General features: G+C 37.7%; 1 protein-coding gene and 1 long non-coding RNA gene across 7 annotated transcripts in view; one reads left to right on the top strand and one right to left on the bottom strand.

The window, feature by feature from the left end:
* Positions 1–94: 94 nt before the first annotated feature.
* Positions 95–22,701, bottom strand: part of LOC111272513 (uncharacterized) — a 50,750-nt gene continuing 28,143 nt past the window's right edge. For 2 of the 6 annotated variants that reach the window (XR_002687562.2, XM_022854008.2), the window contains 2 exons: positions 1,083–1,152; positions 95–745 (listed from right to left, as the gene is read on the bottom strand). Coding sequence is in view for 3 of the 6 variants with exons in the window: in XM_022854008.2 (XP_022709743.1) it covers positions 705–745; positions 1,083–1,152 (111 nt within the window). In the remaining 3 variants the exon portion in view is untranslated. Of the gene's footprint in view, positions 746–1,082; positions 1,153–6,056; positions 6,161–22,701 lie in introns of those variants that run through there. The other 4 variants (XR_015315762.1, XM_086973328.1, XR_002687563.2 and 1 more) reach the window with 3 other exon arrangements.
* LOC111272516 (uncharacterized) lies at positions 4,012–11,058 on the top strand. Its single transcript, XR_002687565.1, has 3 exons — positions 4,012–4,037; positions 4,399–4,568; positions 10,439–11,058. It is a non-coding gene; the product is annotated as an uncharacterized LOC111272516 (long non-coding RNA).

Below are 22,701 nucleotides of genomic sequence, written 5' to 3'. Positions count from 1 at the left end.
ATACCATTGCCTTATATTATAAGTAGAATGTGAAACGTGCTTAAGTTTGGCACGGACATTAGCTAGAGACGCAAAAAATTGAAACGGGTTGTTCTCATTGCTATTGTCGATCCTAGGCGACCACATTTATTTACTTGTAGTTACTTCTACTGTTCATTGCAGGTGGCTTCTTTCTAATAATTAATTTTTGAGGCATTCTTCATTGAAATGTATTAATTTAGTTTCTCGAAAGAAAATTCCAGAAAATTTCTTCACGCGCATAAAGGGATATCCTGTTGCGGCGGCTGTTGCATTTCTGTTATTCTTTAGCAGTTATAAGGAACATAATATAGCTACGGCGGATACGGCGCTTTTTAATTTAAGCGTCAGCGCTTTCTGTCTCACAGAGTTCAATTGTAAATGTCTATAATAAGTTATTTTTTTCAACACGATAGCCACAATACACGCTTTATAAGCGAGGAACAATTACCTTTAATGACATTTCTAAAATTATTTTTACTATTGGATGTATAGTATAAGATTCGACCTGATTTAGCACATTCTCACAAGGACACGTGCGGCCCTGTGCAGAGGAAGATTTAATTTCTCAAGAAAAATCCGTTGCGTCACCAGAGTTGGCTAACCCGAAGGTTCGATTCATTCCGCTCTGCATAAATGACAGATAGAAACTCCATCAAGAGATCTCCTTTGAGTTTTCTGAACCTCTAGTTGGAAGGATCCTTTTCGGTGGCGTAGTGTCTGTCAACTGCAAATACCCAATATCATTGAAAACGTAAATTGACATCAAACTAACGGTCAGCACTTCAAGCACCTGGCGTGATTCTACTAGATAGTCTAGCTAAAAAATTACTAAGCAAATTCCGCCAAAATAATGAATCTGTCGCAAGAAATTGTGCTATATGAACGTATGCTAGCTACAAATGAAGCCCGTTCCAATGATGTGCTAATCCAGCTAACATGCGAGCAATACCAACTAAAAGTTATCTCAGTGTCCCTAAATAATAATAAGTTTTTTGAGAGGCTTCATTTTAAAGCTATAATTCGATGAATATCTCACGGTGAATACGTGTTGTGTTGATTACCTCCATATTTCTTGGCATCGGGTGAGTAGAATTTCGTTTGTATCCCGGCACTCTTTACTGAAATCAGGGACTGTAATGACAGAGATTAAGAAGTCTGGTCTGTTCTCCCTTAGTTACGCTGCAAACCTTGCGATGCTTGCAGCTAGTTTACCCTGAATTAATACTGAATTTCATACATTCGTCGTAGCCTGAGTAAAAAATTATATAGATGGGCTGCATGTGTTTACTGAGAGACATTCCCGCCGAAGAATGATTTGAGTTAAAAATCGAAAAAATACAGCCACCGTTGCGTAGAATATATGTACGCCTATTTAGCTTCCGACTAGTATGTCAATCCTTATGGCCTGGTTATGAAGAAAGTTAGGCGCATCCTTCATAGTATAGTGTCGAGGACAGTACAAGCAACTCGCGTGTGCCGCTCAGTCGATTGCGAAAAACCATTTAAAACAAAAACATAACGAGGAGGCTTTTACTGAATAACTCTCATAATTGGAGAAACTACTCTAATTTAGACACGCAGAATTAAAAGCACCTGCTTTTACTAAGAAGGTCACACTTTATAGTTCCATTAGGCGGGTAGACATGCTTGCATTCTGACCATAAATGACAGACACAGGATGAACGTTTACCTGACTATATTAAGGGGTGTTTACCCTAAGGAAAAAACTATAAATATAATAAATAGAAAAACGTAATAAAACAAACTTTGGGCAAGCACAAAGTTCGCATATACTTGTAATGTAACCGTCGTATTTGGCTGGTCCATAAGTTCCCACGTATTTTTGTCTCGCTTCCCTTTACTAATTTCATGTTCCTCAATAGCCCGAAGTATGGTGTTGTAGAAACTCACGTCATTGTTTTGTCCGGCTTAGAACATTCAACTCGAGTTTTAGCTCTATCGTTTTTAAACGATTAGGAAGTATGTTAATCCATCAAACATAATTATGATAATAAATAGTGAGAGTACAAAATAATAAATCAAAAGGGCTTAAGAAGATTAAAAAAATTATAACAAGTCTACTAAAAACCCATAAAAGTTAACAAATACTAGTAAATTCTAGTAAACAAAGAAGTTATATGTGAACACTTCTTGTCCACATGCTCTATTGTATCCCGAACACAACTTTGCAGCTATAACTTGAAATTTCAAAACAAACTCAGTTTCAACGAATGGCCAAGACAAGTTTACTGTGATTGCGTGCAAACGAACACGTTCCAGGCGTAACCCAAATTAAACAAACGTTTAATACGAATAGATATGAGCTTCCATATTTCATTTCAAAAATATATAAAGAACATAATATATTCATGAAAAGCTTATCTAGAGGACGTCAAGCTTTGGTGGAGATATTGAAACGCTAGTGGCGTAGTACAAAAAATTTGGTGTTTTCTAAGAACCCTTTTGTGATTTTTTCTGTTTTAAATTGCTTTAAATTCGATATATTCATATATGGAACAATCATGAGGCACTCTTATAGTAACGGTAGCCCGCACGACGTATAAAGTACAACCTTAAAGTTTAAAACCGTATTGATGGTTAGCAGAATCTTTCGCATCTTTTGGGTAATCTGCTCGCCGATTCACCGTTCGTTTAATGTCCACGTTATACCTCCAGCATGCCATATTATTACCGTGCTTCCGAGCCAAGGAGAATTGGTCGCGGCTAAGAGAGTCTTCTTTTAAAATTTTCTATATTTCGGTTTTTCACCGTAAGTTCGAGTTCGTTGGCATATTTCTTAAAGATCTTTAAGACCTGCTGGAGATGATGTCGAGTCGAAAAATGAGATTACCAGCATACGGGAGAGGATCCACACACTGGCGTCATTTGTTGGTCTCGCTCAATAAGTCGCTAGCTAATAGGTACTGAAAACAGTAGTGGATTTGAATTTGGACATCTTGGGCCATCTCTTTAGAGTTGAGTTCAACAACTCTATTGCGCAGAATGACCTTGTTTATCTGAGGATTGTCGTTAAAAAGCTTCTTAATATTTAGGGACACCACAGCCCGGCATTAAAAAGGCAAAGTATTGCTAAAAGCCATGACAAATGCAGATTGAAAAGCAATGAATACTGAATACAAGTACTGACATAGACTGCCAAGAGTGCGCTGAATACGTTCCAGGAAAGCTAAGTCGGTAGCAAACATCACCTTTTGTATTTCTAAGTTTCGAGTAACAGCATGGCGTAGTTCAAGAATGTGCTCATCTCATGCGGCAGTGTAAAACGTACGATCGCAGGGAACAGTGCTTTAACCTCTGAAGCGTTGGAGGATAAAGCTCGTTTTAACCGGCATGCTACTTTGCACTGCGTCGCGTCCAGTGGTCAGGCTGCAAATGTTTTCCTTTAAGCAATCGTTTTTGCTGATACTTAAGATTGCTTTTCCTACATGAGCTAGCCTTGCTAAAGAGCTTTTTCGAATATCATCTGGATAAAACGCAATGCAGGGCATTTATATGCTATGCTTTGGCAACCAGTCATCCACCTTCTATGGTTTTGCAGGTTTTGTTGAAAAATAGCCATCCATCGGCGACGTATCGCTAACGTTGAAAGAACAAGCTTCGCCTAAACGTGAAAATATGTTGTTTTCCATCAATACTGTTGAGGATTGAAAAGAGTCTCGTTGGAAAAAGGAAGCTGGGAGCCGGCAAGAAATTACGAAAGCTGTGACTCGACGAAGTTGGGAACGTTAGCTGATTCTAGCTGTACTTCCATGGAAATAATTCATTTAAATTCACCACCTCCGTCTAGCGAGGTCTATCCTTCTGGAAATTCAACTCTACTCACAAACAGGTTTGTAGCAAGAAAATCGATGACCAAGTTGCTTACGTGGTTTTCAAAGTTTAGCACTCGTGCAACGTTCATAATCTTGTAGTCGATGTTATGAGGGGTTCAGGGTACAGTTTCTGTTCGGCTGTCTGGCTAGACGAGTCGTGCATTAAAGTTACGAGCTACTAAGGTATGAGTTTATTGGTCTACCAAGCAGAAACATCCAACAATCTTGTCGATCATCAACAATGTATCCTCCATAGGTTAGGCGCATTTAGCGGGCAATAATATTTAGACGAACAACTGACAGCACCAGGGACTTATTTAGACGTGAGGAGGCTTTGCTTACTTCAGGTTCTGTCTATCAAGCGCAAATACGTCACTGTAGCTGTCACTCGCTAGCAACTTTGGCTAGTTCAAAATATGACGTTGCCCGGTGTCCCTGACAGATAGCGCTGCTGAAAATTTATGGAAATTGCGGATGCACTGCACGATGTTTATCGCTCTCCGTTTCGATCGCGAAATCGTCTTTCTGCTTATTGTGTTGACAGTTTCGCAATGATGTTGCAGTCCACCGACCTGTTTCGAGACAGAAGTCGTTCGGAGATAGACGAGATTTCCTTCGTTTGCCCACCTAATTGTGCTGAAGTTTTTTGCTAGTTACAAGGTGCTTCGGAAATGTTAATAGCTACTGTGATGCATTCGGTTTCACACTCCACAGGTAACGCGCACAGTATTGTTAGAGTTTTGATTCACATGCCACGGCTTATCCGTGTTTGATGGGTAATCCATTTTGGAATAGAAATCGTAAAATAATGTATTTCTATTGATAAGTGCACCAGTACGAGTATCATGTACATGTTTAAAAGCATTTTTGTACTGTATGTTTTAATTTATGATGAATTCCGTTACAATGAAATGCACCTAGATTCACGTATTTCCGCGCTCCTACTTTGTTAAGTATTTGAGCATTATACTTTGTTTTTCCTACAACTGAGCCTCACCTTTTTGCGGTTAAACGGATCCGTTTATACGCCCTAACTTAAACAGTAGTAAACTTGAAGATACATAACTATAAACATCTGCAGTTATGAAATTAATAAATAATTCGGCTTATCTTCGTCAAAGAGCTTTTTAGATAATAACATTTCAATTTGTTGAAAACGGGGCAGCCCATTCTTCGTCGGCCAGAGTCGCTAAGAAGAAGCCAATTATCGCCGCTTCATCCGGAATATTCACAAAAAAACTTGATAACACATCTGCGCTGCTAAATTGCATATTTAGTCAACGCCTGCTCTTTCCCTTTATGGCTTATACATCCGGAAATTCTGTGTCGATCTTTTGCGGTGATTGAGCTAAATGACCTGACCATTTTTTTTCTACTCGTATCATGGAAGTTAAGGGTATTATCTTACAATAGAGTGATGAAATGAGAAAAGTGACATGGTAGATAAATATCATTTAGGAAATTACGCAGTTGTGTAAAATGTGTTACCTCCAATCAGACAGTGAAGGCACTCGTAGCGAAAAGTTTGTTCTTTGAGCCAGCTTATTCAAAATCATTGACGAAAGTCAAATGAATTAGCAAAAAGTCTCGATTTTGCTCGATTTTTTTGGCTTTAGAAATAAATTATCCGAAAACTTTATATTACAGCAAAAACCTATGAATATATATATATATATATTCATAGGTATTCATATATATAATATATATAAGAACCCCGTTCTTTTATTTAACGTTACATAAACTCCAATTGTACTAACAAGATTCTGAGATATACTTTGGCTGTTGTAAGCCAAAACGTACCAATATATTGCAATGAGTAGATACTCATTGCCAGTCTTCGAAAAGTAGTCAGTTTTGTAGTTGACTTATCTAGTGATTACGAGAGACTTGTGCAAGTAAGATGATCAATGATCAGAACACACGTTTTACGCAGACAAAAAATTTACACGGTTCCGAAAGCATTGGTCATTTACAGCCCATAAAAGATTTTCTTACGGAGGTGCATACGAATTAATTGGCACTTGGTCCGTGTCCCTTGTCCTCCTAAAGCTTCCAAAAAGTTCTATGTACGGAACCCAAGTAAAAAGCTTGCTCTCTGCGTTTGAGTCTTTAAACCTGTATTTTTCGGAGCTGACTGTCATCAAAGCCTGGAAGGATATGCACATTGTATCAGAATTTTATGAAAGGAATAATTATATTTATATAGTAACAGTAATAATTGGTCATTTATTGTTCCTCAAAAGCTGTTCTGAGTTCGTTCAGTGTGCTGTCAGCATTGTCGTCGATGCATCTCTTGGCTCCTTCTTCTGCAAATAAATTTTGCGGGATCATTTTTGTTAGCAGAACTAACGCATCTATAGATACAGTCGTGTATATTCATGCTACTTCTATTGCAACCACTCTTTGAGCGTGTACCATATTTCTGTTAGGTTTCTGCTACGGTAGCTAATAGGCCGGATCGAAATCACATTTCACGGTTTTTCCTGTTACATACTCAATATGTGCATTACCCGAAAATTTTGTATTGAAAATAACCCCAAGGTATTTAACTGATATAAATCTCCATTGCATCTTCGGCACCTTTGAACTTCATCCAACGATAATCTCTTTTAGGTATATTACTCACTTTTATCGGGTAACTTTAACCCAGTTTCTTCCAAAACCAAATCATGTAATTTCCAAAACAAAGTTCGCAAGATCCTCAAGGTTCCTTCTGTCTTTGCTTCTACTAGTATATTTAAATCGTCGGCATATCCAAAGCTATCGATTCCTTCTAGTATTTCGGATAGTCAGGACATTTTGCTGTGTTATAAAGAGTAGAACCCAGTACCAGCACTTGGAGCAGCCCTGTTATCAATTTTTCTTTTTCCATTCTATATCTAATTAAAATAGATTAGGATGACATGAGTTCCCTAAGATAGTTTCGATTACAATAGTGTGAGAAATACTCTATATATTTAAGGGCACGTGACAGCGCTTTATTGCTGTCAACCGTATGTTATATTCAACGGTCGCTAGCGTTTCGAACACTTATTACGATCTTACCGGATGTCTTAGGTAAAAAAAAATGGCTGCATCTCAAATTTCACTGAAACCTTAAGTCTTGTCAAAAAAAGGTTCGTGATAGCTTAACACAAATCAATCTCGTGTAGGCGTTTTGTTCTCCCCATCGCTCTTTAAGTAATACCAGTAGATGAGCAGAGTGTTAGCTTTGCGACGGGCATTTTTCTAACTACAGGGCGATAATAGAAGGTTTTAAAATAGTTTCAATCTATATTCAAAAAATCCTCATTATTTAACTCATAGTTATTTTCAGTCGTTAATTTAAAATAGATATTAAGGAAAAGTAGAGCTTTTTCCGTACGTACATGCCCTTACGTCTCAATCGAAGCGGTGATTCTAGTACAATTACATGTTTTCGTAAATAATATCTAATGTTACTTTCTTTACAAAATTCAACTTCTAGTGGTAAAACCTAAAGTGTTTCTAGGTTCCGCATGCATGTGTTGTAGCAATAAGTGGAAGTGTAAAACGGTGAAGTACTTCAAGCATTCTTTTTCGAAATTGGAGTAATACAGACACATTATCACCACTTACCCTATAAGTGTCACTTTCTGCATTTATATTTTCATAGGATCGTTGTTCATTAGCCAGATCAGTAGTGTTAATAGGCCGCATTTCGTGGCTTTAGGATGTTGTCACATTTACTTCACAGATAGATATAGTGTGTCTCATCGCTTAATTAATTCGTTCAAACAATTCAGCTACCTTTCTACATGTTTCTTTTTTTTTTTTTTTTTTAATTACAATCATCTCGCCCTGAAAATAGGATGAACTCGTTGTAGTTGCACTTTTCCTGGTACCTGTTCGAAACATAAACAACCTTAATTTCAAGATCTGCAGTTAGATTATCTCATCCATTCGATTTCGCCTTGAGCCTGCAAACAGTGCCAGTGGTTTTTGCCTGATACGACTTATTGGACTAAAAATATCGGCAATCTTGATCAGAGTTTTGCATTAGGTGCTTGAGTAATTTCGCTTGAGTACTTCCGAAGTTTTTACTTCCTTTTTCTTCTTGCTCTCTGCAATAGGTCTGCTTCACTGTCTTACAATTATGTGACGTCGTTATCAAATAAACAATCACTTTCACAAGAATTCTGATTAAAAGAAATAGCAATTTAGTTCACCATTGTCTGAAGCTTCATATGTTTCGAAACTGTTTAGTCATTATCGAGAGCGTCGTTCAGTTTTACGAGTTAAAATTAGGGTCGGTATAAAGGGAACATCGCCTTCTTTATAGAAATACTGAACCTGACTTACAAATATAAAATCTCCTGCATAGCATTGAATTAGGTCGACTTACACGCATACCAGGTAGAAAAGTGCCTGCACCTCATAGACAAACAGCTATATATAGACACTGATTTTTGTTAACTTACGAAACGTTGCACTGGTATTCATAGTGCGGTAGTAGTACAGACATTTTTAGCATACTTTTAACTAGTTCATCCGATCGATCCATCACGAATGAGAAAAATACCTTTTCTACTGAAGCTAGGACTTTATTGACGTTCGCTTCTCACTACTATTACGCTTACTGTCAGCATTTCCCAAGGATTTTATTGCAAAGCGTAGAATTTGTGCTTTGAGATGGTCAACGCAAAACAAAACTTGAACAGATATTTTTTAAACAACAAAAGTAGTTTTCCTAATAAATCAGCATCATGTGAATTGAATTCTGTGAAATGTGTTAACAGTTAGCCTAATATTTTATTGTGAAATCTTATTGTGTACACCTTATTGAATTGCTCAATATTCAAACGTTCCATATCTCAAGAGTATTAACCTCCGAATACTAAGGCTCATGATCCTACGACCATAAACTCACCTGAAAATTTTTTTTGCAAGTTTCATCCCCTTAGAGTCCATTAATTTTAGGAATCAAACCTGTGCATCTTCATAGTTCACTAAAGTATCTGATATTCCTAAAATTACGTTAATCGATTCTGTTTTTGTGCTTAAATATTCGCAGGTATCAATAGGTTCCTTCGAAACAACCTCGCCTGGCGTTTACGAAGGGTGTTTTGAACGACGATTACTCCTTTGTAGAAAGATAATATTAATAATTTCGTCGCTTTGAAAAATGAGTAACGTCTCGCATCTATGGTATTACGTACACTACACCACACAATCGTTACTGTATACAGGGAAATTAATAATAAATAGTCATGTCAATTCACAAAATTAACTAATCTCTTGTGCAACAACAGTGGAATTATGTAATGGGAAATATTATGGCTACACAACAACCAGCCATAAAAAATTGGGTGTACCTGTAACATTTACTAATGGACACTCACAAAAGACCAGGCAAGGAAGGTTTGAGAGATATTTTTTTATTTCGCCTATGTCTTAAGCTCGTTTTTCTTTAATAATAGTTTTTTTTACTTATGAAATGAGAAAATATAAGACAAAAACAGGTTTTCTGAATACGCGGGTTTGAAATAGGACAAACAAACATCGTTAAGCTTTTAAGATTCAGAAAGCGTCCGAGATAAATAAAAGAGGCGTAGATCGTGCGTGTCATTGTAATCAGGAATCTAATGGTTGCAGAGGAACGCTTCTTGCGGCACACAAACGAACTTGTGCGATCTTTTTAAAACTTGCCATTTATAATTTTAGTAACAGTGGCCGTACAACATGAATGAAGAAGAATTCCCTTGCAACTGAGAAAATGACCAGGAGCAGCTGTATTTTAACTCTGTATGTAGGATAACACAACTCCAAATGGATCGCTTTCTGCTAAATGTAATTTTGGGATTACTATAATATATTTTCATACTATAATTGACTTCAGGTAAAATCGTCCCAGTCAACCCATGTGTAGTCTCTAGATCAGTAGCGTTCTTTTTCTATAATTCTGATAATAATTCGTCAATTCGCAAGCACGCTTCTTTTAACCTTTATGGACCGACGTTGATGGCCGCCTAGAGCAGATGTCATTGTTAAGGTTCTCTTCACCATTAGAGAACATAGATGTTAAGTCAATTCAACATGCATGCTACGTTTATGCATATGACGCCACTAAAACAATGTAAAATTAAATAAATCAGTCTGATTGGACAAGAAAGGGTACTATATGCCAAATATGATAAATAGATTACCCCATTATCAAATCTATATTAAGCGGAGTGAAGTATGAGACAAAATTCGCACAAGAGCATTCAAATTATATACAATACGGCACAACACTCCGCTATAAATGGATCTTGCGGCTGTAACCTGTAATTTATTCTTTTTTGCCAAAACAGATTTACCTACATTTGTTTAGTTTTTTAATAAATCCATTTTCTTTGGCCGCGACGTCAGAGAATAACCTTGTTGGAGGCATCAACCTCGAACCATCGCGCTCACCTTTCGTGAAATTACGTCGAATAGCCAAATGTTTTACTAGACTAAGATACCCCAGCGGCCCCGTGAATATTGAAATTGACGAGATTCGGGCCCCGCCTGCCATCCCAACGTTTGCGGTTATTGCGAACGAAAATGGATTATTTATTTCTTTTCTCTTCACTTGATTTCAGGCGAAAGGTCGGCTATGCCGGCCTTGGTCGGGCTTTCTCTGGCAAACCTGCATGACGATCTATATCAATTCACGATTTCGCAATATCAAATTCGCGATCGCCAGAATACTTGCATCAACGGCAAGCAAATTTACAGATCAACCAGCCAGGCCACCCTATGGTCCAAGATACAGCAAGCGAAATGTTATCTTAGGCTGAATGCATTCCCCAAAGTTAATGGCTTCCTAAATGAATAAATAATGAATTCGGGTCGATTTAAATAAGTTATATTGTGTGGAAATAAGATTTTCGAATGCTGCCTTGCCGTCAACCAAGGCACACGAGCAGGAAACGTTTAGCATTTTTTGAATATTCCAAGTTTAAACGCTCCTTTCAAATACAAAAATTGAAACAAGATGATTCTAAAATGCCTCAATTATGTATATATATATATATATATATACGTTCGGATTATATTTTTGTTGCAGAAGTAGCAAGTTCATTTATTACACATTATCCTCTCTTTTAGAATATAAATTTTCACAACAAGTATCTTATGAAGCCGTTGAAACTCGTTTCAAAAACTTTGCGAACGCACTAAAAGTGGTTGAAATAAAAAAAAAAGGCAGGGGAGTGCTTTATTTGTTCGGATTCTTTTACTACAATGTTACCCAAATGTAGACATGTAATATATAATTCCTACAAAAAATCTATCTTTAAGTTCCATGGATAAAAAGTTTACGGTTATTTTGTTAGAAAATGCATTTGTACCACATATGATATCTCCCGCGCTGTTGCACTAGGTCAATGTTGAATGCGTATTATTAAGTATATTATATACTTTACTATATTCTATATAATTTTCATGACAACATTATTGAAGCTGCACTGACGGACTGTCTTTGAATGTAGTTACTGTAAATTCTCGCATGGTATAATATAAATTTCGCTATAAGTATGTATAAAAAACACGTCCTCTATACAAAACGACGATAATGAAATTAAATAGAAAGAAAAGGCCTAAAAATTCGAAAACTCATTAAAAAAGAAAAAATAATCTGATTTTAATGACATCTGCTCCGCTTCAGAATGATAAAATATTCGCTTCGGAATAAAAAAGAAGGTGCTCTATAATTGATAGGGAATGATTCAAGGAAGTGTTTTTCGACAAGAAGGATCATTAACGGATTCAGAAGTTAAGAAAGTTCTGAAAGTTTCGGATTGTATTTAAAATAGATAGATTGTTTGCAAAATAACCAGTAGCTCGGATTTGCGAAACTTCAATAAGCATATGTTGATTAACATTATTTATCACCATTATCGAAAATTAATTTACAAATTAGGAAATACTATGAGCTTTGGACAGGAATAAAATAAATTATTAAAGAGAGCGATAGCTACATTGATAAAAACAAAGGACCAAGGGTACTCTTAACGAGATATCTAGAAAAATGTCTTCTCCTCTACTAAATTTTCGATCATAATTGAAGCAGCAAAGGTGGGCTACACTTGATAAGTATTCGGATGATTAAATGATTAAATAACTTTACCCATACTGTTCTAGTGTTCGCTTTGTTTCCTTGCTAGGGCTACTGCGAACAGATTCTACCTATCGCTTAGATTGTTGTTACTGATGAATGGCATTTCCTATCTGCTGGCCGCGCGCGTTAGCGCAACGTTCGTCCGCTGCAGTTGGTTGCATTATTTGAAATTCCGTCCGTTATGAACGGGCTCTTGTTTTTGATGTACATTGTTTTCACAAAAAGGAATCATCTCAACTAACCTCTTTGCTTTTGTTGGACACGCTGAATCAATCAATGTATTGTAATTCAGGTACGGTACCAAAATGACGTAACGTTTATAAATATTTACACCTTTTAGAAGCACTACGATCAAAAATCTCAGAAGCCTTTCAAAACAAAAGGTTCAACTAGAGTTTTGTATTTTTCTATGCCAATAATACTTTCGCATTTCATTTTGGTATAAAGTATACAAAAAGGATTACATCTCCGTCACCAGTAGGCTGTCAATGGGTCAGTGAAGCAGTTTTTGGCTTTCGAGGATTTTCAAATAATTATATAACAACTCATTTTAACAAACAGCTCAGTGCTCCTAAAGTTAACAGCTTCTTATAATCTGAACACAATAAAACTAAGCCGATACCTTCATTAAATTTCCTTATGTTGAAGTGAACTGTTATCGACATTAGGTACATATAATGTATGTCACTGTCATTAAAAAGTAAAAAAGAAAGAGGTCTTCTTGTTTGTTAATGAACATAGCATTAATCTCGGTCGTCTTTTGTTTATAATTTTTTATCATCGTTTCATGATCGAGCTGCGTAGGTATCTAGTCGAAAATAATTTTTTTTTTCAGAAACCATGGCGTGCTTTACCTTTGACCTAATTCTCGTTTTTTTTTTTGAAAATAGACACTTAATTTTATGGTGAAAAGATGAACCGTATTCTCTCCCAATCCGCTAACTAATAAATGTTTTGAAAATCTAAAATTTGCAAAATGTTTGTCATCTATAACGTGTCGCAGTAAATGGAGCAAACGTATAGACGTCCAGAAACCTGCTGCCCTGACGGTAGAGGGTAATTTTAAGATGGAATTTTTATTGTGGAATTTGCATTAATGTCTAAAAAAAGGCTGTAGGTAAACGACGTAAGCATAAATAGGCTCAAATCACTTTTTCGTCAATTTTCAAAATACATTCTTGTTTTCGCATAAGGTTTTAGTTTATATTCTTCAATCATTGTCATTAGAGGTTACCGTTTTCACAGCATTACGATTATACTAATAATACACTTGATATCCCACTTAACAACGGGTTTCTAACAACAGGCAACCGAATCCTACTAAATCTTTTTGTTTGGACAAACGCGTTTCGAGAAATTACATGGAGAACGCTTGGTAGTAACTGCTATGATGTGAAGACAAAATCTGCAAAGACTTCAGCACAGATTTAATAAACAAAATGTAATGAGCACTTGAAGCCCAAATATAGTTACACAAACCCTATTGCTGAACCGTTTCGGTACTCGTTTACTCAGAGCAGTGTACCATAATTCGAGTTACACTGCCGAAAAAGTATTTCACAATTTACTTTTTAAATGCAGTAAAAAAATCGCGATTCATGTACAAGGTTTTAAGTAGCAGGTGCAGCATGACATAGTATAAGTCTTCACACGAACTGAGGTTAAGCTCTAACACAGCTAAAATATTGCTGCGTTTTTATTATTTTATTTCTAATCTATAAAATGACTAATATTCTTATGCAGTTGTAAAAATCATTCGCGTATATTGTCCGAAGTTTTTACCGATAATAATAATTATAATTAGGTGGTTCAATATGAAATGTGTCTTTTGCATCGGTTACTTTATATGCATATAATCAGTGCATTCTTATTATTAACCACCCTCATACCTAATGAATGTCGTAAGCCTATTCGTGTCGTTCGACGTTTATGATATACACTACATACATTAGGTTGCTACATAAATCCGCATTGTTTTTCAGGGATGTTTCATACACTTCAACCATACGCACAAGGGCACTTAATGAATAATTGTCCTATTCACAATTTCTGTTTACCTTTTATGGGTGCTTTGGCAACGCGTCCTCTTAAAAAAACGGCATTCGTGTTCTTCATGTATTGGTGCATATATATCAGCAAACGATATTTTTGAGTTATGCTTCAAGAAGATAAAATGTCAAAAATAACCAATTCAGTGCCAACACAACTCCTAATGTTAACAAATGGTATGATTTAAGCTGATCTAGGTTGGACGACTGGTTTAGATTCGACATTTCGACCGCACCTAAAAAATCAGAAAACTTCAAATAGCTGATAAACAAACACTCTTAACACAAAATGAAGTACCAGACCGACAGAACCAAATACCTACTTCTAGTGCCTTTTTCCTTTCTGAATATATTTGCTACAGATAGTGGTAAAATCTTTTATAATTTTACGGACAATTGTACAAAAAATGTATTTAATGCTTCAGCCTTACGTAGCCTATACGAATGAGACTCTAACAAAAAGAGCTGAACAAAGCATTGCTTTCTCACTTCTACCACGTATACAATACCATTGACCCTCATATGAGCTCCATTCTAAAATGTAGTTAACTCTGATGACACATTCGTAGCATGAAGTAAAAAAGGGTAACTGTTTTGATTGAAACTAAACTTTTTTGCTTAAAAACTTCACCGACAAACGGTGAAGATAATGACGGGGTCGTACTGAAATGTTTTCAAAGGACAGTTTTATATCCTACGAGTTAATCCGTAAAGAATTCGACTCCGTCGAAATTTGAAACACGTAATGAAGTCTACTGTTATCGAGTAAAACTAGAGAACACACAGTATCATAATAAAAAGAAAGATAGATTTACCTATGTTTATCTAAAATTTTTACGCATTATTACTATATTTGAAAAGCGTGGAAGCTGTGGTATAATTGTTACCGGTGTAGCCGTCTCTGAAACTGCTCAATCATAGGCTAGGCAAACAGATTCTTTAGTTAGCCTTTTTAGCCAGTCAAGTGTCAGTCCACTAAGGCATACATACGCATCACTGCTCGCACATTGGCTACGTTAAAGGACATGACTTGCACACTCGAGGAAAAAATATAATGTGCAACTCATTACGTTATGCGCAACAAGACAAAACTTTTAATTTAAACTAATATGAAGAATCAAAAACCAAATCAAAAAAATCAAGCTTTTCCAAATTCGCCGGAATGCAGGTGAGCTGAGAGAGTCTTGTAGGCAAGACTAATGTAAGTAACCTTTGTACGTATACATAGTATGCCTTTATTATTGAGCAACGCTTTTCGCACATAACTCCTCATTTTAATGAACAATGTAATATTTGTCGCCGGTGGGGACCGAAATACATCGAATGATGGTAACGGCGGTTGAGTCTTTTTTGAATTTAGTAAATCACTAAATACGTACGTAACCGAGTAAGCTTAATCTTTAGGATATCTCCGAAAACTGTGTCACGTCAATATTAAAAAAAAAAAACAGCTCGCATCGTATTGATAATTAACTTCATCATTAAGTATTAAATAAATTGTAATCACCTTTAATCGTAAGGCCAGCATACAAGAGCAACAGCGTTCCATACAAACATATTTTTGTGAATAATTTTATATAGATGCAAAGCGAGGTTTTTTGAGTGTAGTAAAGGTACTAAATCTTCCAGCGAAATTACATCAGGACATCGATATACCTTGCATATGTGGCAGTTTTCGCTGCATTTTGTAGATATCGAAGGCAAGATTCTTTTATATGATACATTATACTGAGGCAGCCACTGGATCTATTTTCAGGTCGAACTCTCGGAGGGCAATAATGACCGAAAACACGATAATTTCTAATGACAGATATCGCTACCACCGCCATTCTGCACTTTTGACACAAAACAGATAGTTTTTACTGTTAAACGAAAAAAGAAGCTTCGGCTACGCCGTGTAAAGAAGTCGTAAAACAATTTGCTTACATGACAAAAGGCAATCCGCACGTCTGAAAAGCCTCTTCCCCCCCTCCTCCCCCCCGCAAACTTGATTGCCATCGTTTCTACCGGATTTACAGTTAAGCCAAGCTCTATTGAGACCGTTTGCAGTTTACCTAGTGCTTATTGTTGTTGGAAACGGTTTCCTCCATGGATAACTAGGTCATACAGATTACTTACACCAAGCTTCTAGACTCTCGGACCCATACGTAAACTTCAAATCGGTTTTCGATTCATCGCTAAAAGGTATCGCTCGAAGGTTCCCGGCTGGATGAATGCTGGATATCGCAATCTTTACAGCTAGACAATCTTTACGACATTACCTGCCTTGTATACGATATTATTATTAGTAGAAAGAAGTTAGAACACGTGGCGGTCATAAAAATAACGAGCTCTGTCAAAATCCACCAATATTCAGTACCAGATGTACTACAAAACTGCATAAAATCTGCATTGTGCAGATGTTCTAGCTAATTTCTGTAAAGTAATTTAGGATACGGCCCAGTGCACCTATGGATATAATAGAAGCGAACCGTTTTACGGACTGAGTCACAATTCACCTAATGATCCTGCATCCTGCAGCAATTGCTATTTACCATCGCTTGACTCCTCAAACGGAAATCGTGATAACGTGACATTAAACGCCACCGATGGTAAAGAACGTGTGAGCTTTTCGAACTTTGCTGCTACTAATGTAGATCTCCAAGAAACAGTCTACCCAGCTCGCATTAAAGTATGTCGCGCAGGGACAATAATTAATCAAAGAAAGCGCACGGTCTTAGAACGGTCTAATTGCAGCTCCGTCGAATAAGTCTTCGACAAGACTAACCATATACAATATAAGTGTACTCGTTGTAAACATAATCTTGGTGTTATCATTTTAAAATACAGTAATTGCGAAAAAACATTACAAAGTTGTTGTAGGATGTTCGACGAAGCCAGCCGTTTCATACAATAGGCGTTATTTAGATTGTCGTGTATTTAATTCAATATAAATGCACTTTATTCAAATAAGGCAGCAGTTTGAAGGGACTGAAATCAATTAAGAATTAGTCAATTAAGAATTAGATAGTCTCGTGTAACATACCTGACATATAGCAACAACAAAATTCATGCCGACACCAAGCTACTGCCAACGATACCTAATAAAGTAGGAAGAGCAAAATACTTTGTCATTTTCCATATAACGGATATAGGACCGTAAGAAATTACAAATATATATATATGCTGCTGACTCGGAGAATTTATTACGTAGTTTCTGCGTTCAATTGATTGAGCTAACAACGTGTTATGGTCATTTCTATGACCACTTGATGTTCAAGCCAACCTTGATAGACTATCAAGTCCGACTGGCTGGATCATTCGCAACGCTAGATCGTTGGTACCATATTTAAATATGAGAAACTGTCCTACCCAAAAACATAATAGCTTATGTAGACATCGACTATAAAGTTACAGAAGTATCTGCTAGGGGAAATCGCTAACTCGATCGCACAGCAATGCATGCATAGCATTTCAGGCGTGATTTAAGAAAATCATTAGCCCAGTATAATCTTTGTTTAAATGTCAAGGTAAGAAACTTTACGGATGAACTTAATTAATTGAACGACTGTCCTATGAAGACTGACTGAGTTGCTTAATATGCTGATGGAACGTTGACAAGTTTAAAAAAAATTCTTATTCAGTTTTCGAAGTGTCTAAAGAAAGGCTAGACGTGTCATGCATTTACATTTAACGTTAGCCAGTTGATTTTCAAAGCCAGAAATGTTTACCTTAAGGGACAATTTACGAATCTATTTTGTGAGAACGAGATCGTCAGCAAAACAAACGGTCTGGATTTGTCGGACTCTATGTGGAGGGCCAGTACATTCATATAACAAATGAATATAAATGGGTCTAAAACTGAGCCATGCAGGACCCTCCATTTTAATAAATGGTTATTCGAGCCAGCATTGCTAATGCGCACAGTTAAAAAATGGTTAGTCCAATGAGACTTAAAGCAACTGAGAAACAACATGAGAAAAGCCAGTAAAGTCGATTTTCGTAGATATGCCAAGTGGTAGAACTAGTTCTTCGATAATACGTAAAAAATCAAACGGAAGACATGTGGGACACCTTGGGAAGATCACCGAAGCATGCGATAGTGGTAAACTTAATTGAACTGTTGTACTCGAACCCACTTTTTTGCGAGAAAAGACACAAATTACTTAGCCGTTGCATCAAGGTCATGCCGTCCGGTTCTATAGTACCTGATGGGCAAGTTTTTTTTTAATACGTCTGCGGAATTTGAGAAGATGCCACAGATGATTCACCATCAGTAAAAGAGATTATAACTTCGCCAGCCGTTCTGCAGCGGTCAGGGTCTTGTAATATGCACTTTTACGTTATTGGATGACTATATTACTGACAGATCCTTTTCATAACATGATCAGAGTATGTGTAGAGCGACGAAGCTCCGCTAAAAAATCAATCGGTGAGCTATTTATATTGGGTGAATTCTTTACTGGAAAAATATTGTAATAGGGTACCGCTTTAGAGGTTGACTGCGGAATCTACATCTGTAAACTCGTATATTGGTGACCAATCAACAGAGAACAAAGTATGGAATCATTCATTGAAGTTATTTGCACTGAAAGTTCTTTCCGAACTCCTCAGATTGGTTCCAGGGGTGGTTGGCAGAAAAAAATAGTTGGAAGAACAGAATAATAGTTAGGGGAGGCATGGACTTGTATTATCGTTGAAGTGATCTTAACCACAGGAATACTAAGCGGCAAAAATATATGATCACGCGTTTCAAACACGTTTCTCGTTATTACATCAGTTATAGGTAATAAACCCCTGGAGTAGAGACAAGATAGGCAATTCGAAGGTTTCAAATCTGCATCTAGTAAATTTATGTTTTTATCACCAAGGGCAGTCGTTAAGTATGTCTAGCGATTGGATTCATTCTAGTCCTCTAAGCATTCTACTCAATGTGTAATAGTTCTGACTATTGTCGGCATAAACATCAACAGTAGTACACTCAGTAGATCGCCTCAAGCAGCACTTTACAATCTGTGCACACTTCTCACCAGACGGAAATAGTTCAGCATATCAGATTTATAAGAATTTTGTTGAAACGACTTATCGCTAAGTATTGGAACTTATCATCAAAATCCTGTAGGAAAGTCTCCGAGACGCTCGCGACATCAATTTCGCTTTTTCTAGTAATTATACTAATTGTTCAAGCTTGTTTTTTGCTCGAATGTTACAGACATCATTTGCAAACATATTTGGTAAGTTGTCTAAGTCAAACGTCAATAGTAAGGCAAAGAGCGTGTTCCACTGCAGATGAAGTGCACTTCCATCGAAAGGTATGCTTAATGCTTATATTAACAATGGACATATCCGCAGGCATTTATGGATTGTCATTTCGAAACCTGGTAGTTGTTTGTCCAATTTGATGAGTTTATTGCGCAAACGAGTGTCACGCACATTCATGTGCAACAGAGACGATTCGCCATCTAATTTACTATTTAAAAGTAGATTTTCCGCATGCCTTATACTTGCTTTTAAAATAAGCAATGAACACTTTATGGATGTACTCGACAAGCAGCCGTTACAAAACGAACTCACGAACTATGTTACCTATAAGACTGCTAAAGAAAAAGTTTTCCAGCATAAGAAGTACTAGGATTAAGATCGTTGCAACGTATTCCAAAAAAAATCCAGCAGTGATCCCATGTTAGAGGTGACATAAGACCTGGTTTTTATTCGCTGATGAGTTTTTCTAAGGTAACGCATTACAGTTAAACAGAATTTCACATTATAGATACGAGGAATTGATGGATTTCAGGAAAAAAAGCCGCACTTTTTTCAGAGATGAAAAAATTAGTTGTTTCACTGGAGTGTCACACCAAATGCATATTTTCGCTGGTAACGGTCACTTGGTTTCACCTGGCATAGAGAATATGGTTTCTGATTAGTGCTTTATTCGTAGTGAGGAGCAAGTAGTGTTTATCCGCCTTAATTTTCTGACTCGGGAATATCTCACCAACTCTTAGTTGACAGCACTAGATGCCATGGGCCAGCAGGTGTTAAGGGAAATGAAGCAGCAGTCGCAGACAAGAGAGGCTGGTCAACGCAGATTAAAGACTGTGAGATCGTGACAGGAAAACACAAGTGCCTCAGAAGCGCCGCCGAGACCTATTCGACCTCCTCCTACCAACCCCGCAAGTAATTAAGCTGTCCAAATCAATAAGACCCCAAGGGATATTTTGAAACGTTAACTATTTTGCCACGAAACTGCGTGGCTGCTCGCTTTCTGGGCTTACTGCCGCCCTCGACCTTCTAAGGCGTGGACATAGTAGTATTGTGTGAAACCTGAGCCAATGCGTCGTTTAACGTATCGGGTTCGTACACAGTACACTTAGTAGCGACCAGACTAGAAGGCGGAAAGGGAGTTAGCGGTGGAGTTACGGTACGTTATAATCAGTCTCTGGATGATGGGCGAGCACTTCTATTGGAATAAAATTTTGTTATTTTAGAAAGTCAAAGGCTTGATATATATCCGAGCAGAATATATCCGACCAAATCCTGCCGAACGATTAGCAGTCCTCTTAAACAGGTTGATGCGATGTTTCGGTGCCTTGTTCAACGGATCGTTAATAATAAACGACTTTAATAAGGAGAAACTCTAATGATATTACTAATTGACACCTTAGCGAACTCTGGAGGAACCGAGATTTATTAGCGCGATGGAGTCCTCCATGTACTCGCAACCAACCTTATAGTCTCCCCAGGCGTGTATCTAGAACCAAAAAACACCTTGCACATTTGGTTCTAGTCTAGAAGTCACTCACCCATAGCTATGCGCGTCTTCCTCTCAAGGCCTTGTAGGGCAGTCCAAGACAGGTTGTTGGGCATAGGAAGATTTCGGGGCCGTTGTGATCAACTTTCTTCCATTCCAGACCTGACGTCAACGAGTAGAAAATAGGGATATCCTAAGGTACGGAGTTGATGAAGTCAAACCTCGTGGTAACAGTTCATAGCTCACCAATATTTGCAGGAATGCTTTCTAAACCGAAATAACATGCCCTTCGACTAGCCGTAATCTATTCAGGGATGCGATGCTTTTTTATTATTTCACGAATGGGGTGCAAACAGGTCTATTGGACCGAATGCAGGAAGCACTTTGATACGCAAGAAGCAATTTAATGAGGCAGGGCACGTTGCTCCGCCTGGAGCTTATTTTGGCAGATGTACGTTTCTTCGAACACGGTGCCAAGAGTGCTGCGATAGCCGCCGACGTTTTCATAATAACACAACTATGGGATAAACAATATAAATTCCAGACACTAATGCTATGGATCCTAGATTCGATTCTAATTTAGTTCAGTCATAATTTATTAGACGGTAGTTTAATACCTCTCATTGTTCAACCAGACACAATTGCTGTCCAAGTTTACGATTCCTATGACACGGCAACGTTCCAGCTGGTCCAGCCTAACAAAACGGCTAGTACGAACGATATCAGGCCTTAACACTTCAAGGAAGCAGTAGTGTTATTCCCATATTGGACTGCTCTTCGTAACACCTGTGTACGTGGAGGAAGAATACCGTACAGCTGAGAAAAGGCACCTGTTACCGTTATACCGAAAAACAAAAACGGCCTTTAGGAACCGAGCTTGTGGAGGGAAAGACCGCTTAGCTGTACTTTTCATTCTCTCCGCCTTCCTGGGAGCCTGAGATATGATACCAGATGGACAACACGACCTGTGTAAAGAAAAGTCAACAATGACTGCCAAATCCTGCTTGCCAAAATAAGATTCGTCAGAAGCACAGAGGCCATTTTACAGTTCATTTATGCTGCATTCGCCAATACTGAGGCATCGACAAGGCACCGAGGAACCGAATTTTGTTCAAGCTCGCCAAGGCAGGAGTTATATACAAACTTATCCAGCTTATCGCTTTAATTTCTCAGGAGAATTTCAGTATGGCACAAGATGCCATGATGGAACTGAACTCCTTCCATAAGGTGACAGGAATGGCTTAGGGCGACAACCTTAGCTACTTACTTTTCTCCGTTTTCCTGAACGACCTCTCAAGCAGTAGTCGACCATCGCGATTTAGAGGACGTAACGGATGCTAGTTCAAAAATTAAGCCAGGGAGTTCTGAAAAGCAGGGCCATTAGCAGCTAATGACATTCTCCGATCATACCCCTTGCCTCTTGTATACGTGAAGCATTTAGCGTTTGCTTTAATTTCCTCCAGAACTTGTTACATTGAGCATGCAACAGAACGCGTTAAAAAAAATCATAGGAAGTGCCGCCATAGAAAAGCCGTCTTTCCGCTAGCTGATAGCGGCATGTACTTCTTCATCATTAAGTTGGCACTAGTGGCCTCGTATGACATCAAACTCATGTGGGAGAACCTCAACACACTTCAATTATCCAGGTTAGATTGGGTGAAGTAACTAAGCCTACATACATTCTGCTATGATTCGGACGTACATTTGCTAGTGTATACGCAAACAAACAACGCTAGTTTAGCTTACCAAAAACGCTCTTTCACGTGAAAGTCATCCAAGAACAAAAGGAACGAGCAACTAAGGTTGACCTGGAATTACAGTAGTCGCACGGCGTCCTACCATGTTATCTGCGCTAATGGATCGTGTTATCTGCGCTAATGAATCGTGCCATGACCCGAACGAGAACTGCACCTGTGTCCGATACGAAGGCCTTTATGAGCGTAAGGTTATGTCTAAGGATGCCTTTCT

The sequence above is a fragment of the Varroa jacobsoni genome, unplaced genomic scaffold (assembly GCF_002532875.2).
Source record: "Varroa jacobsoni isolate VJ856 unplaced genomic scaffold, vjacob_1.0 contig02480, whole genome shotgun sequence".
Taxonomy (NCBI): domain Eukaryota; kingdom Metazoa; phylum Arthropoda; class Arachnida; order Mesostigmata; family Varroidae; genus Varroa; species Varroa jacobsoni.
The sequence above is the reverse complement of the archived record's forward strand: the minus strand, read 5'-3'. Positions and strand labels throughout refer to the sequence as shown.